The sequence below is a fragment of the Copadichromis virginalis genome, linkage group LG15 (genome assembly GCF_057382275.1).
Source record: "Copadichromis virginalis isolate Kocher_CV1m ecotype Utaka linkage group LG15, C_Virginalis_male_GT1.1, whole genome shotgun sequence".
In the NCBI taxonomy this organism is placed as follows: domain Eukaryota; kingdom Metazoa; phylum Chordata; class Actinopteri; order Cichliformes; family Cichlidae; genus Copadichromis; species Copadichromis virginalis.
Genome location: NC_140632.1, coordinates 15,845,673 through 15,862,119, shown reverse-complemented (window position 1 = coordinate 15,862,119; position 16,447 = coordinate 15,845,673). Strand labels below are relative to the sequence as shown.

At 38.2% G+C, this 16,447-nt stretch overlaps 2 protein-coding genes across 2 annotated transcripts; one reads left to right on the top strand and one right to left on the bottom strand.

Moving 5' to 3' along the window:
• The first annotated feature begins 56 nt into the window (after positions 1-56).
• slc35a1 (solute carrier family 35 member A1) lies at positions 57-6,287 on the top strand. Its single transcript, XM_085432176.1, has 8 exons — positions 57-246; positions 489-669; positions 2,849-3,008; positions 3,484-3,636; positions 3,793-3,859; positions 4,067-4,243; positions 4,329-4,463; positions 5,039-6,287. Exons 1-8 carry the CDS (start codon positions 222-224, stop codon positions 5,170-5,172), a joined length of 1,032 nt encoding a protein of 343 aa, XP_085288302.1. The 5' UTR covers positions 57-221; the 3' UTR covers positions 5,173-6,287.
• rars2 (arginyl-tRNA synthetase 2, mitochondrial) lies at positions 5,787-15,636 on the bottom strand. Its single transcript, XM_085432175.1, has 20 exons — positions 15,286-15,636; positions 15,090-15,163; positions 14,881-14,983; positions 14,291-14,374; positions 14,076-14,176; positions 13,441-13,496; positions 12,986-13,069; positions 12,749-12,825; positions 12,411-12,569; positions 12,175-12,281; positions 11,131-11,226; positions 10,886-10,946; positions 10,244-10,320; positions 9,605-9,729; positions 8,252-8,319; positions 7,613-7,722; positions 7,317-7,412; positions 7,159-7,233; positions 6,984-7,047; positions 5,787-5,995 (listed from the first exon to the last, which is right to left on the bottom strand). Exons 1-20 carry the CDS (start codon positions 15,319-15,321, stop codon positions 5,909-5,911), a joined length of 1,740 nt encoding a protein of 579 aa, XP_085288301.1. The 5' UTR covers positions 15,322-15,636; the 3' UTR covers positions 5,787-5,908.
• Between the last annotated feature and the right edge of the window lie 811 nt (positions 15,637-16,447).

Sequence of the window (16,447 nt, the reverse complement as noted above, 5' to 3'; positions counted from 1 at the left end):
AATGTGTAGAAAACAAACGCACCATTTGTAAACTCGATTTACGCTGCATTCTGGGTAATACGGAACGAATGACGACACACAGGAGCTGGGAATAAGATAGAAAACGGGTTTCACGTGCTGCGAGAGGCATTCCCCTACTGACTGCATGCTTGCAATACGCGTTGTTTGGATGACATGTAACATAAACGGCATTATTACTTCTCCATTCACTCGGACGGTAGATGAACGAAGCAACTATGGCCAACGGTGAGTTTACTTGTTAACACAAGCTAGCACAACTGGTTAATGTTAGCTGTAAGACCCCGTTAGAGCGACAAAAACATTAGGTAGCAAAACATTAAAATGCAAAACCGAACAGTTTACAGATAAACTGTCATAACCGCGTCGTTTCTGCTCTTAAAGTAATTATTAAAGCGGTCGCTAATGTAGCTTTATACCATTTTGTGCCACGAGCGGTAGCTAATATTTTCTCCCCTTTCTCTCCTCAGAAAATGTGAGCGTGATCTTCAAAGTGTACTGTCTCACGGTGATGACACTGGTGGCAGCGACCTACACAGTGGCACTGCGGTACACCAGGACCATTTCAACAGAGGAGCTGTATTTCTCCACAACTGCAGTGTGCATCGCCGAGGTCATTAAGTTAGTGCTGAGCTTGGGGATGCTCACAAAGTAAGTGTTTGAGGCGCTACCCGCTATTTCCTTAGTGACCACAGAATGTAAGGTATGGGATTAAGAAACCCACATGACTGGCCAATGCGGGTTTGGACTCCGCTTTCCCTTCAGAACCATCTTTATTCTTCACGGCATTGATTCAACAAGTTACTGGAAACATACCTCGGACATTTTAGTCCGTGTTGACATGATAGGATCACGCAGTTGCTGCAGATTTTTCGGCTGCACATCACATTTCAAAGTTGCTCTATTGGATTGAAAGCCAGTGACTGTGGAAGTCATTTAATTGCAGTGAGTTCATTGTCATGCTCAAGAATTCCGTTTGAGACGATTTGAGCTTTATGACATGCTGTTGGAAGCAACTTTCAGAAGATGTGTTCAGTGTGGTCATAACGTAGTGGGCACGGTTGGCAATAACGTTCAGGTAGGCTGTGCTGATGCTAAGGGGTCCAATATCCTCAGTCTAAGCAGGATATATCCAGGCTTTCATGTTGTTTATGCCAAATTCTGGCTATCTCAGATTCATAACAGGAAACATTTTTCCTTGTGTGTGTGTGCGCGCGCGCTTCGAGGTTCAAAATCTTGTGTGTTCAGAGACACCTTTTCCAAACTTTGGCTCTAATGAATAGGTATTTAAGTTAATGTCTCTTTCCTGTAAGCTTGAGGTAGTCTGGCCATTTTTCTCTGACATGTGACTTCAAACAAGGCATTTTCGTTGATTTTTTTTTTCTTTTTTGAGGTATTCTCTGTAAATACAAGAGATAATTGTGCATGGAAATCCCTTCAGATGAACAGTTTCTGAAATACTCAGACTAGCCCGTCGGGCACCAACCGCCATGCCATGTTGAGAGTCAAGTAAATCACCATTCCTCATTCCTCAGTTTAAAGTTGAGTAGATTGGCTTAGTTGTGTTTTCCAAATGCACTTGTTGCCAAGCAGTTTAATTACCTAATAAAGTAATCAGTGTGTGTGTGTGTGTGTGTGTGTGTGTGTGTGTGTGTGTGTGTGTGTGTGTGTGTGTGTGTACATAAAAATGTTTCTCTATAAATCTTTATATTAATAAATTAAGGTTGCCTAGATTGAAATTTCATTTGATAAATAAGCCAATAGATTTTGTCTAGAAGATATAATAGATGATGCTTAGCTTCATTAAGAATATGTATGTGCTTTTACCTAAAGATAATCTTCTTTGCCACTCATTTTCCGAGTAAATCGATTTATAGTTTGGTGTATAACATTTCCTTTAAACTTGTACCTTTTCAGCTCATTTAAGCCCAGTATTTTGCCTTTATAATTTTCCATTTCATTTTGTCATTTTATATTCATTTTGTCAGATTGATGCCAAATAATAAACTAAAGGCTGCCAAGAAAAAGAAGAGCAGAAATTTCTCACAAGTGACAAGTTGTAAAGAGACAGCAAAGAAGACTTTAATAATAGAAAAACATCTTTAGACACATTGTAGTTCAATCTGTAACTTTATTTACAGAGCTCAGGTTCAGCATATCCAGACTTTCTTTGGCTCAACAAAACCAGTCAAAGAGAAGCAGAGTGGTTATTAATGGTCTTTGCTTCATTTTCTTTTTCTATACCTAACTTTTTCCACACACAATAGATCAATGTCAGTCAGAATTTGTCAGAGAAACACAATATTGAGATTTATTTTTAATAAGGCTATAAAAAAAATATGGAAATTATATTCGTTTTGTCCAAATGAGAGTGCAAGTAATTTGCACTACAAATAAACTGATCCGTCTTCTATAAGCTGCAATTCCAGCACTGTAACACATGACTGTGTATAAATTCCTGTTGCGTGCTTTCGTTTGTCAGTGCCAATAAAATGCACCTCAGTAACTTATTACGTATAAACTGGATTTCTTCAAGAGAAATTCCAGAGTAATTGGAGGTGATTCTGAAAAGAAAATATGTGCCATTTCCAGTCTGAACCTAACTGCAGATTGTCTTTGTCATAGGTTGTCGTGCCATTGTAGCCACACAAATGGAGACACACCTTCACCACATACTAAGAGACTTGTTAATCTTGTTTCATGAATAAACCCCTCAGATAAAACAAACATATCATGTCATGCAGAACATACAAATAACAATGGTTTGATCATTTACCAAAAATTTCTTCTTCATCCATTCATCTGTTGTTTTTCACTTTTCCTCTCCCAGGGAAACGGCAAGTCTCATCAAACTAAAAGCCACCTTACAGGAACACATCTTCTGCAGCCCTAAAGAACTGCTAAAACTCAGCGTGCCTTCGGTGGTGTATGCAGTTCAGAATAATATGGCTTTCATCGCCCTGAGTAATCTGGATGTAGCAGTTTATCAGGTATTATGTGAATCTGGGTTTGACGTGTGGCTCTTGTGGAGACAGTCCACGTCATCATTTACACAGGTCTTGTTACACGCATTTAATTATATCAGTAGCAACTAAATTCTATAGATAACTGCTTGATAAAGTTTCCTTTTTGTTTTATATTTTTTAAGTACTTGGTATATTTTGGATCCAAGAAGTTTGATATCCTCCTTATGTCAAGTGGGACTTTCCCCTTATAGTCAAAGGGTTTGTTGCACAAGTATTTGTGGCAAAATGAAGCTCAGTTTATGTGCAGTTTATACCTCAGAAAGCGTTCAGTAAATTGCATTTTTGACACATTTTTGAGAGAGATTTGTAGGCAGTGAATTTAAGATCACTTTGGCTTTTGCTTTTCAGGCTGAAATGCTAATAGTGTACAACATATTTAGGGAAACAAATTCTACATCTATGTGTGAAGTTATAATATTTAGTTCAAAATCCTTTTTAGGTCACCTATCAGCTGAAGATCCCGTGCACAGCCTTGTGTACAGTGCTCATGCTGAACCGCTCTCTCAACCGGCTGCAATGGTTTTCCGTCTTTATGCTCTGTGGAGGCGTTACACTGGTTCAGTGGAAACCTGCGGAGGCCACTAAAGTTCAGGTGGGGCGGCATGTTACACTATCCTGGTTACTCAGTAAACCACTCTTAATTTCCTGTGATACCACTAGCAGTAAATTAACATTCATTTTAAAAATCTCTTTAATTTACAAGCTGTATCATCTGTTCTGTAGTTCATCATTGATCCTTTTTTCACAGATTGAACAGAATCCTGTTATTGGGTTCATTGCCATTGCAGTTGCTGTCCTTTGCTCTGGTTTTGCAGGTAAGACCAGTGCTGATGATTTGACTTTCAGTATTGGCTTAACTGTCAAGTAAAATCCAGAAATACGTTTGGCAACTAAGAAAACGCCAACAAAACCCACGATCTGCACACATGCCTGATGATATTTTCTCTAAAGTAGATGGATTTTACTTTTACTGCTGCTGTACTTTGAACCTTTGAATCTGACAGTCTGGTATTTACTTTAAGGTGTGTACTTTGAGAAAGTGTTGAAGAGCTCAGAGACATCCCTGTGGGTGAGAAACATTCAGATGTACCTGTCCGGCATAGTGATCACCTTGATTGGTGTTTACATGACTGATGGAGAGAGGGTCATGGAGAAAGGATTCTTCTTTGGTTACACACCTTGGGTGTTCTTTGTAGTATGTAAGTATGACATCTTGAGGAAGAAGTACCTTTCTTTTACTTTCCTTGTACCTTTTGTCTGACTCTGCTCTGCTTGTGCTTTCAGTCTTGGCCAGTGTAGGTGGCCTGTACACATCAGTGGTAGTGAAGTACACTGATAACATCATGAAAGGCTTTTCTGCTGCAGCTGCAATTGTCCTCTCAATGGTGGCATCTGTAATCTTGTTTGGACTACAAATAAGTAAGTTTCTCATAACCACAGTTTGAATCCAGCCAATTCATTAAGTAAGAGTATATTGTGGTTAATGATTTTTGTTCTTTTATTTGAACTGTAAACCTCTCTAGTACTTGATAAAGTAGTGGGTCAAATATAGAGTAGATCACTCTTGGAATCAGATATTAAATATATAAACACAAATTTTTACTAATGGTCAAAATCGTGTTGCTTCGTCCCTCTTTTATCTGTGTAAAACATCCAGTAACACTTTGCAGATCCCACAGTCTCCTGTAACTTTCTAGAAAAGTTTTGAAAAGTAGCTTAAAGCCTCAATTATACTCTATTATTGACATTAACAGCTTAAAACACTGTGCACAGCAGCTTAGATTCACATAATTAAAAATATTGGCAACAGTCAGTGCTACCTTTCAGCCTCCCTGCATGTTTTCTTTCCATTTTGAAACTAACAGAAGGTTTGACTATGTTTTTATATGAAATGATTTGGTATACACCGGCTTTCATTAAAACCATTAATCTTCCTTTTTTATTTTTTTTTAATAATGGAAATGTCATTTTGCTTTTTTTACCCTCCTGTGCAGCTATGACGTTTGCCTCTGGAGCATTCTTTGTCTGCATTTCCATATACCTGTATGGACTTCCAAAGCAAGACACATCCAGATTAACCTGGAAGGATACAAATTTAGAAGACAAACAGAAACTAATTTCTGTGTGAGGTGCTGACTGACATCAGACATTTCTATGCTGGACCAGGATCAAGGAAGCCTTTCCTCATTTGAGGTTAGAGTTGGATCTGCTTTGTGTCGACGTCATCAGATGGAACCGTGAACTGAGTCTCTGAATACTTTGAAGAATCTTAGTGGGTTTTTTGTTTTTATAAAAAGGGGGTGGGGGAGTTTGGGTTTTTTGTAGTTTTTTTTTGGAAACTGCTTATAGCTAGCTACCAGTAAGCTCGCGAATCTATACCCTAACCGGTGAATTCTTGGAATTGGAATCCAATCTTCAGCCACAATAAGTAGCATAAGGGGTTTACTATTATGCTCCCTGTGTGTTTTGTTTTTTTAAATTGGGAGTACTATATTGTCTTTATTTTATTTAATAATCCAGTGTTAATAATTGGTCTTTAAACTGTGCAATACGAGTGACTTAACTCCAAATCACTTAGTCCTTACTCTGAATGTGCCCAAATCACAGACTGCATGCATAATCCACCTCCCCCATCTTGTTTTCTAATATTTTTTTTTGTTTGTTTTAATCACTTCAGTGTTGTCTCGTAATGAAGGTAATTGTACAGTTTTTATTAGCAGAGAAGTGTTTTTCTGAATACAGACTAGACCCAATCCTACAGACTAGCATAATTTTATTTTGACAATATAAGGCTCTGTTTTTAGAATACAAATCAACAATAGTTGCAGCACTGAAAAGAACACTGACACACACCGATGTGGTTTTTACATTTTGTTTACTGGTGTGATACCCAGGATTCTCATCCCGTTGGCCAGGACTGAGCATGCTCCGCTGAACAGTCGTAACCTTGCCTGTGGATATGAGGAGAATGAAGCAGTTTTCAGGTTGCAAAACTGTTGTTAGCAATGCCCTTACATATGTAGTGACAGATGTAACAGTGACTGCAAATACAATCAGTTCTCGCAGGGAAACAAAGAGATCAGTATAGCATATTTTAAAGACTCATGTAGTGATTCACATATTTGACCGGCTACCAAAAGATGGGGATCATTTGGTTATCAGTCAAATATGTGAATGAGTTGGACTCTAGAGAGAAGACATCAGGAAGGGTATTTAAAAAAAAAAAAAAAAAAAAAGCCAAAATATGTGAAGCTACTGTGTTGATCCCTTGATAATAAGGTAGCTTTTTACACTTTAACATTTGTCAGGCTTACAATTGCACTGACAAACCTAAGTATCTACCACTGATATTAGTATAGACCATCTATGTTTTCATTATGCTGATATCTGTAAGCAGTGCTCCTACTATTAAACAGAAATTCTATTGGCTGACCAATGTTTTCTACAAGCAAACACAATGTTTGATTAGTCAAAGAAGAGTCCCGTGAGGGGTAAGGCATCTTTAACTTTGTCCAAATTTCATCTTTGAACCCCACTAATAAGCCCTTCTGTTATTCATTTTCATGTAATTTTCTTGGTATAAATCTCTTGGGTATTCTTGCCAGAATGTAGCTATAATTAATTTTCTAGACCTTTTAAAATCTTGAAAAATTTCCAAAACAGTCAAATCAGACAGTAAATGCCCCTCAACCTGTCACCTCCTCAGTACAAAGCTTGTGGTGCATGTGACTGTGCTAATTTGGCAGTTTCAGACAATGTCCCAGCCAGTTTCTCTTAATATGTTCATGTGTGAGAAGAACAGGTTGTTGCATAAGAACTTATAGAACCATGCATTAAAAGGCTATACAAAAATCAACTCCATTGTGGCTGTTCAATGTAGTATTTTTGGCAGGTTTAAGAGGAGAAACAGAAGTTTGCTTAACTCTGTTTTCTTTGTACCTGTGCAACAGCCTCAGGGCTTCCTTTTACCGGCAGCTCTCTGTGCGCTGAAGCAATCAGGTGGCTGGAAGACACGAAAGAGAGTAAGGACACACCTCTGTACATATTTAGTACTAATGTTAACTTATGACTGTAAGGGCTTGCCAAGTAGCACGACTGGCATCCTGTCCCTTACCACAGCTTCAGCAAGAAGTTGACAAGGTGCTTAGGTTGCAGATCCTGAGCTGACTGGTACAATACCTCGTCATAACTGCAAATAAAGAAGGGACAGTTTTGTAAACGTAGAACAAATATTGACATTGACAAATGAACAGATGTTCAGAAAGTGCTTGCCGAAGGAGGTGCTGTAGGATGGCAGTACACGTCTGCTCAGATAGAAGAGATGGGTCGAAGGCAACTGCCTCTACACCTTTGTTTGTCTGCTTTAAACTGTAATAACAGGATTATATGTGAATCACATGACAAATATCCTGTTGACCTTTTGGAATTAAGGATGTCAGACATGCATCTAAAGTGTTAAGTCTTTCAAATGTTTCTCTGTTATTTCTCAATTTCCAAAATAAATGACTGAATAGATTAATGGATAGAGGATCCAAAATGAAAACGTATCAATACTAGAAATCTCAGACCTGCAGAGTCGAGCATGTGTGTACTGAAGGAAGACACCAGTGTCACCCTGAGCCTGCAGCATCCGGTCCCAGTTAAACTTATAGTCTGACTGCAGGGGGCCTTTGAAGTCCTAAAACAGAGTTTTCAGGCACGTTAACGCCTACTTGCAAAGTGCACAGAGAGGAGGAAAGGTGTGAGAAAGGTAATGCATCAACAGGACTTTACTGCTTAACTGATGGGTTTTGGCTCGTGATAGGCCCGATGAAGGCCAGAAACTAAGAAAAAAAAATGTTGCTTTAATGCTAAAACTCCTGAAAGGAGGAGTCACCACATCATCACTAAGACCGAGAAATGAAGCAGCCAGTGGTGGAATATTATACTTGACAGTGTAATAATCTTGTTTATTTTCTTTTGTACTATTGAAACAAAGTCTTAATTATTTAACAAATATGTGATTTACATTATTCTTTTAGATCTTTATGACCACTAATTTTGAACATTTAGCAAACTTAGAATATCAGTTAATGGCCAATATGTTATTATCGGTCTGACTTAAAGACCTGAAACTCCCAATCATAACATTAATCACACACACAGATCAATGAATGAAGCTGCTGGTTGCTGAATACTAGCAGTATTATTAAATAAAAATACTAAACCTGGATTATTAGGGCACTGATTCCTACTTTCTCTGCAGTGTCCTCTGGGTTTTCCAATTCCTTTGTTGCTGTGGAAAGATTTAAATTTAGTCAGTGACACAACAAAACAGCCCTTGTTCTGACATGTGCCAATCCCACAGTAATCATGGAATAAGTAAGTGTTGAGTCAACGATAAGAATGTGTCTCAGTTCAATAATATGTCACAATACATACCAGTCTTTGTACTTTTTTAAGGAGGCATTTTTCTAAAGGCCTTAACCTTAAGTAGTTTCAGCTCTTATCAACTCTGACCACCCCTTTTTTGGCATGTGTAGTTCATTGTGGGAGAAAAATGTGCTTAGCTGCTTACAGGAGGATAGATTTCAGACTAGGGATGGGTATCGAAAACCGGTTCTTGTTGAGAACCGGTTCCCACTGTTTCAATTTCTTTTTTATTGTTTGCCATTGTTTGCCATTTTTGCAAACGTTTCCCTTATCGATTCCAGTCGCCCCGAATGACGTCACCACGTTGCGTAGCGTCATTTACCTGGCAGGAGACACAGCGCGTTATACTTTGTTATTGCTACAGAAGAGTATTTATTTTATTATTTTACATTTACAATTTTTTCCCCCGGGGACCTTGTGACACCCCATGGAAGAGCCATAGGCTGTGGATCTCTTAAGGATCTCTTAAGATCTCACTGTTGGGTTTGTAAGGCCATGCTACTCCTAAATTTCTATCTTGTTCAAAGAGAAGATATAAAACAAAGTTCTAAGCTATTCGACCTTTGTGTTCTCCTTTAAAAAAAAAAAAAAAAAAAAAAGAATCGATAAAGAATCGAATCGTTAAACAGAATCGAAAATGGAATCTGAATCGTGAAAATCTTATCAATACCCATCCCTGCTCATCACATAAAAATGTAAATCAAGCTCATTTTAGAGAAGAGCGCCATCTTCTTGTTGCAAAATGCAATTGACAACAATTACAGATAAAAGCAAAACTCCTGCACACCATTCGATTGAGGACTGAAGTGCTGATTTTGTTTTTAAAGGCACATAACGTCTTGATGCATTCTCAATCATCCAGGTAAGTAAATCTCCAAAAGTTGATTCTTTTCATCTGGGCGTAGCGTTTTCAGTGGGAGAAACGTTTCGTCACTCATCCAAGTTTATAAGACTGGGGAAACCTGCAGTCAGCTGAGACTGAAGAAGTCACTTGAATGAGTGACGAAACGTTTCTCCCACTGAAAACACTTTGCCCAGATGAAAAGAATCAACTTTTGGAGAAAGGCACATAACAGTACTTAAAGGACACATAAGTATTTATTTACTCTTTTACTGTTATATAACTGCCTAATGTGTGATAGGCTTACTGTTTGATTGGCTCATGTTGTTGAGCATCCTGGCCCGAGCCTCGTCCAGCACGTCCTCCAGAAACACCACCTCACCGGCCCTGGTCTTCATGCCCTGCACCAGACCAAAGGACACGTGCCGACACCTAAAATCATGTTTTTAATACTATTAGAAGCACTCATTTTAAGCACTTTATAAACTCATGATATGCATGTACATTCACAAATGTATCCTATTATTTTTTTCTAAGTGTAACTTTAAAAGAAAAAAAGCAATAACTACAAGTGGCAGAAAATTTAAGTGAAATGTGGAATAGAAGCCTGAAGTTGGCTTAAATATTAAGGCCAACACAAAGTTGCCAGCACCATCACACAGACATCATGAGACAGCAGAATTTCATTCTGTTTCTAATTACAACAGCTGCCTGTTTTGGGTGGGAGGAGTAAAGTAATGCTGAATCTATCTTCATTGAATTACAAGAGAGACCGTGGAAATCCTGTAATTACTGAGCCGAGGTTTACTGTCATTCCAGCCTTAAATGCATCTTTAATTTCAAGTCTTTCATAAACATAATGTGCAAAAATACGATTGAGAGCTGACATTAATTAGTTTTCATTAAACCGGTGCATTATGGGTGAATTTATGTAATGCTACATTACCCATCTGCCCAAGAGTGACCCATCGCAAGCAAGATCTGGAATAACTGGGAGAAGTGATTCTCTTGACTTTTATCTGTCTAGAAAAAGAAACATTTCAAATGTCAAGTTATTGAGTTACAATTTTGAGATAACTCCAAGCTTCCATAGAAAAGTCCTGCTAGTGTTTCTAATACAATATTTCATATTAAGTCTTATAAAGACTTTTTTTTTCAGTTTAAATACTGAATTAAATACAAAATATGAATATCATACAGACTAACCATAAACAGTTAATCTGCCAGTTGCTGTTCTCGATTATTTACTACTTGTTTTGAGAAAATTACCAGAAAATTATTATTTATTTATTTTTCATTAAAACGAAAGTCCAGGTGTATTTCTCAATACATTTCTTCTGCTTTTTTAAAAAAGCAAATTAGACAAAGATTGCTTGGCTATAAGTTACTTAAATGACCAGTTGTGAAAGTAGTTTATTTTTCTGCTCCGTTTTCAGCTCAAAAAAATTAACGGCAAAAAACAAAAATTATAATGCAGAAAATAAACTGGGCTCCATGATTATTAAAGTCATTCAATTTCTACTATCTATTCCTCGTCTGTTATTGGCATAAAGCAGCAGGCAAAAAAAGAGAGCTTGGGTGTGCTTACCACATAAATCATCTCATCAAAACTGTACTTTTCCTTTCGGTTAATGGCTGCAGCGATATCTCTAAAACAGAAAATACAAAATAAGTGCTTATGGTGTCAAATCAGAGGGAGAGACATCATTTACCAGGTGCACTCGATTTTTCAGAGTAAAGCAGCTAACAATTTCAGTGGGCTCACATAAACTTAAATCCCAAGGACTAAAAGCTTTCACCATTTTGTACCGATCGCAATTCTTGCTAACTAACCTGGTGATGTAGAGAGTCGTACCATCGCTGCGGAGCACTGTGCAGACGTTGGTCATGTCTCTATTGGGGGAAAGATCCACCACACCAGTGCCCTTCCTGTCAACAGAAAAAAAAAATCATTATGTCCAGAAGACATAGGGTCAGGCTCAGCTGTTGAATCTATGCATATTTTACTGTATTTCATTTTTAAGCTACTAAGCACTGAATCCCTACACTCCTCCTGTGAGTTCACGGGAGGGCAGACCCAAGTAGCTTCCAAACCCTCTGCCTTGAGCCGGTACCCTGGGCCTGATTCTAGGTTGTGATGCGGGTGATCCTGTACAGGAAAGGGTAAACTGGACCTTTGATCTTTTTTTTAAGTCAACATAGTGTGTTGTAAAAAAACACTTCAACTGGCTCCTGCACAGTAAAATGAGCCAGTTGAAGTGTTTTGGTTATCTGATAGAGCTGGAAAAGGTGTATGGGGTGAGAGAAGTCTGGGCTTAGGTAAATATTTTAACAATATCATTATACAAGGGGTGGCATGTAGCAATAAACTGGTAGATAACTATGTGAATCTGTATTTCCTTTCAAATTTAATCTCTCTGCCTTCCAGCTTAACTGTTTTGGTTCAGCCGTTGCTCTCGTTTTTCAAAGTAAAGCTCTAAAAACCAACAGGACACAACCTGCTGAGCACCAAAGAGCTGGCAGACACAGGTGAGCACAGAGGAGAATGTATTAGCCAAAGAGCCAGATATTTCCCTGTAGAGCTGAACGAGATCAAAAACAGAGCTATAAAAAGTTCTGTGACATCTCCAAATGGCTCCAAAATGAATGACTGATGCATCGGGGATCGACGACACCTTCACAATTAAATATATGTTATTCGCAGTTTAAAGCCTTGCTTAAAGATGGACACACTTTTTGCAAATAAACTTCCCCATCTGTTAAAATCTATTTGTATTCTGTTTGTAGGGAAGCTGAACTCTGACTAATCAGTGGCCTCTTAGCACATGTTTACTTGGTGTTAGACACACCAGTTACCAATCGAAGGTCGCCACATACTCAGATGTCTTCAGCAGGCCCCGGCTCTGCAGCTGCTGCACCACCTCCTGGGCCTGATCCTGGTGAAAGGACTCCCCGCTGTAAACGTCGAAGTGGACCCCCAACCGCTGGAGAGATTTTAAATCAATCTCAGTCGTGCTCCATGGCAGTCAACTGTTAAACATTTTTATTTCTCATTTCAAGTTTCTATCTTTAGAGACTCAAGCTGTTACCAAGATGCCTGGCAGCTTTCTAACCTCATAAATGTCCTGATACTCCTTCACTGTGATGTCTCTGAACTGCTGCCATAAGGAGACAACATGGCTCTCGTGCTGCTCCAGCTGTCTAAAGAAGTCTCTGGCAGCCTGTTTCATATCCTCATTGTTCTCTGCTTCTTTGTTTACTCGAACATAAACCTGAAAAGCAAAAAAAACAAACACTGGTGCTGTTTAAAAATGCCTTTTTAAACAGCATTTAGAATATAACACTAAAACAACATCTTCTAAACATGCAACTGAGGCTCATTCAGTGCTTAAATATAAATTTGAGAGTCAGAGAGCATCTATTGGGTCTTTCTCCAAACATCCAAACTCACTTCGAACAAATGCTGTAAGGGATTCTGTTTTAATTTTTCCGGACTTCCAAATTGCCCAAATCCAGCTCCCAGCAAACCTGAAATCCAAGACAGGTTACTTGTCCTTGACGTTTTAATAAACAAACAAACAAACAAACAAACAAACAAACAAACAAACAAACAAACAAACAAACAAACAAACAAACAAACAAACAAAAGATAATCCCTCACTGTGGAGTAATTTTCTGACCAACTCACCAAACTGCATCCCCCAGTCTCCAAGGTAGTTCATTCGAATGACATCATTTCCAAGTGACTGTTTAAGGTTAGCAATGAAGTTACCTGAAGATAGAGTTTATATATTTTTTTTTTTTACACTTGCTGAAAAACTATTTGCTATTTAAGAATTTGAAAATCTAGTAATGACACATCGGGTCTTAATTTTCTTCTTCAAGCTAACAATATAAATATTTTGAAGATTTCCTGATAATTAAAAGGTAAAACTGTGCGGACTCACGGTTAAAAAAAAAAAAAAAACGAAACTTGTTGCTCAAGATGACAAAATAAAAATCATTTTAAACCCTTTTGTGCACATTTTTGTAATCAGTAATAAGTTCATTGGTAAGGCTCGATTTAATATGTAGCTCACATGCATTTCAGTTAATAATAATAATTGTACTATTATTATTATTATCAGTTTAGTTTATACTCACCAATTATTGTGGACCGCAAGTGTCCAGCATGGAATTTTTTGGCAATGTTTGGAGAGCTGTAAGCATATCAACATATCAACTCTGTCTGTTAAGTGGAAATGAATACACTCAATAGCTACATTAGCCACTTTTTCTTATTCCAAAGAACAAGGCGCTGGATACAATTCCTCAGGGAGTTTGGTCCATATTTAAGCAATGACATGACAGAGTTGTTAAAGATTTGTCAGCTGCACATCCACGTTGTTCTACCACATCCCAAATCTGCTTTATTAGATTGAGTTCAGTGACTGTGGAGGGCATTTCAGTGAACTCACTGTCATGTTCAAGAGACCAGTTTGAGATCATTTGAGCTTTGTGACAAGCTGTGTTATTATGCTGCCTCATTCTTACACTTAGGTTGAACTTCCATAGGTTGCCTTAGCCATGTTCACATGGCTAAATACACAAAGTTGTTGTAATGTGATTGGCTGATTAGATGTTTACACTAATGAGCAGTTGAACAGGCGTACCTAGTTACATAGTCAGGGTGTGTACGTTAAAATAAGGGGGAGACATACAGAATCCTTCCCCCGTTTTAACAAAGAGGCCGCATTTAAATTTATCGCCATATAAATAAAACTGAAAAACAAACTTACCTGTACTCCACTAACGTCGTTCCTGTCGTGAGAGTATTGAAAAGTTCACTATTTAACCCAAATTTATCATTCTCCCCATTTCCAAATGGCTCCAACAATTTCTGGAACAGATAAAGTGGAGAGGGACTGTGATCACAGCAGAAGCTGTGGAAGTTTTTTTGTTTCATTTTTTTTTTGTTTGCTTAAGCTGTCACTGTGTGAGTGGAAACTCAAACCTGAGCAAGAAGCTTGCGATTAACTTTAAAGTTGATAATTCCACGTGCAGCTGAGATGTGTTCCACCACATTGTCCTGCTTCAACTGAAAGATAAAGTGTGAATTACCTACTAAAAACAAATTAAAGCTTCATCTAATGTATATGAGACAAACACAAACTAGAACTCATTGAATTGAGGAAGATTAATTGTATAATCTGTAGGAACAGATTATACAATTATATGACTGTCTTGCAATGTCCAACTGTCATAAACACATGGTTACGGTGCTTAAAGGAACTGATAAACTTGGATGCACATTAAGCTGAAAGACTGGCCTGTTTGGAACAATGAGGAATGAAATAGATCGCAAGCAGTGAGAGCTTCGGCTACAGGCAGCTCAGCCTGTCACAGTCTTACAGTTCATGTTACAGGTTAGGCTTCAGGTTAAACCAGTCTGCTTCTTTAACTTCTTTGTCTGAAGCAAACAATTTCTTTAAGGGCCTCACTTTAAGCCGCGGGTTTTACCATGACCTCCACCAAAAATATATACATGCGGTGGAGTTACACGTGAAGAGGAATGGTGACTGTCTAAGGGTGGTTTAATCTCACCTGAGTGGCCAAGTTTTCTGTCTGCACCTGAATGTCTCCACTGGATGGTAAAATCCCACTGGCTCTCAGGGTTCCAATTAAAAGCCTGAAATCGGCTCCCTGCCTGAGGATCACAACTTTTTTTTAAAGTCTCTGACTAACAGGTGAGAGGACAAAACATACTTATAGCATCCTACAGGTTAGCAGTGAGCGACACAAACAGACTTAACTGTTTCTTCAGGACTGGAACTGCTGTCAGAGCTGGAATGAAAACATCCTCTGACTGCTGCAGCGCTCTACCCAGCTAGACATTAAAACACAACACCAGATAAACGTTGTAAGTGTTCAATCACAGCCCTGCAGGGTCAAAACATGATAGCATTAGCACACAGGTTTGTGAAAATCTGAGACTCCCAGCCGCATTACCTTCTCCGCGATTTTTCTCCTGAAAAAGCAAGCCATGTTTTCTAAACACACGAACAAAACCTTAACTTAACCTTTATGCATAAATTAAAAAAAACCCTTGCAGGGTGCTTTCACATTGACACATTGCTGCTGCACTTCCGTATTACTGTTACTACTTCCGATTTCCTCGGCCAATCACAGGCTTCGCTTTAGAAACTAGCGTAAATAAAAGAAAGGGTTTGTTCGAATTTGTTCTAGGCTGCTCCCGGTCATATTATGGCATGGAGAGGAAAGGGCGGACAATAATATGACTGCGGTTAGTTTTATCATCGCCAGCCATCTTAAAACGAGGGAGCTGGTGAATTTAAAAATGACCAACAACGCTCCTGCGGAAAAAAAGTTTTATTATTATTAATTGTAGCTTTTTATTGACTACAAGAGACAAAAGTTCAAGTCCCTGGATAAAATCTGTGCACTTGAGCAAGTCCTAAAACAAGAGCCGTTGAATGGAGGAGCTTGAGTCAAGTGTTTTTCCCTGGTAACAGAGGGTCCAATTGGCTCGAGAACTCACGTGACTTCAGTTTCATATCGTTAAATGCAGCTTTAAAGCTTAGAAAAACCTTTTTTCCATAAGTAACGAGTCGAAAAAATATAAATCCTCACTAAAAAGATTGAGGGAAGGATTAAGTTATATTTGTACGGTTTCTCAAATTTATTGATAATCGAGATCTTTGGTGATTTTAAATGACCTTTAACAGGAGGTATGAAAGTTAGAAATATGGAGGAAAAATAGTCCCGCGGATTACTGCAAAGTTTGTGATCTATTCCAAATACCATCTCTGGACGGAGAAGTTGGGTAATTACATTTCTCCATTTTTCGAGTCTTCTCATCTTTGAATTACTGAGGAGATAACATCCGATCAATATCAGGGCTTCTGCGTGATTTTCAAAGTCAAAATTTATGCTTTTTTTCTGAACTTGATGCATATAAACAAGACCAATGTCAAATTGATGCGTTAAATTCAAGCATGGAATACCCCACCATAACTACTATATAAACATACAATGATTCAATAATCCCTGCATCGCAGTGATTTTACTTCTTTCATTACCAAATGTAATTTTCTTTTTACTTAAGCTTTCTGCTACTGTACTGCAAGATTTGCAATTTTTATGGCTCTTG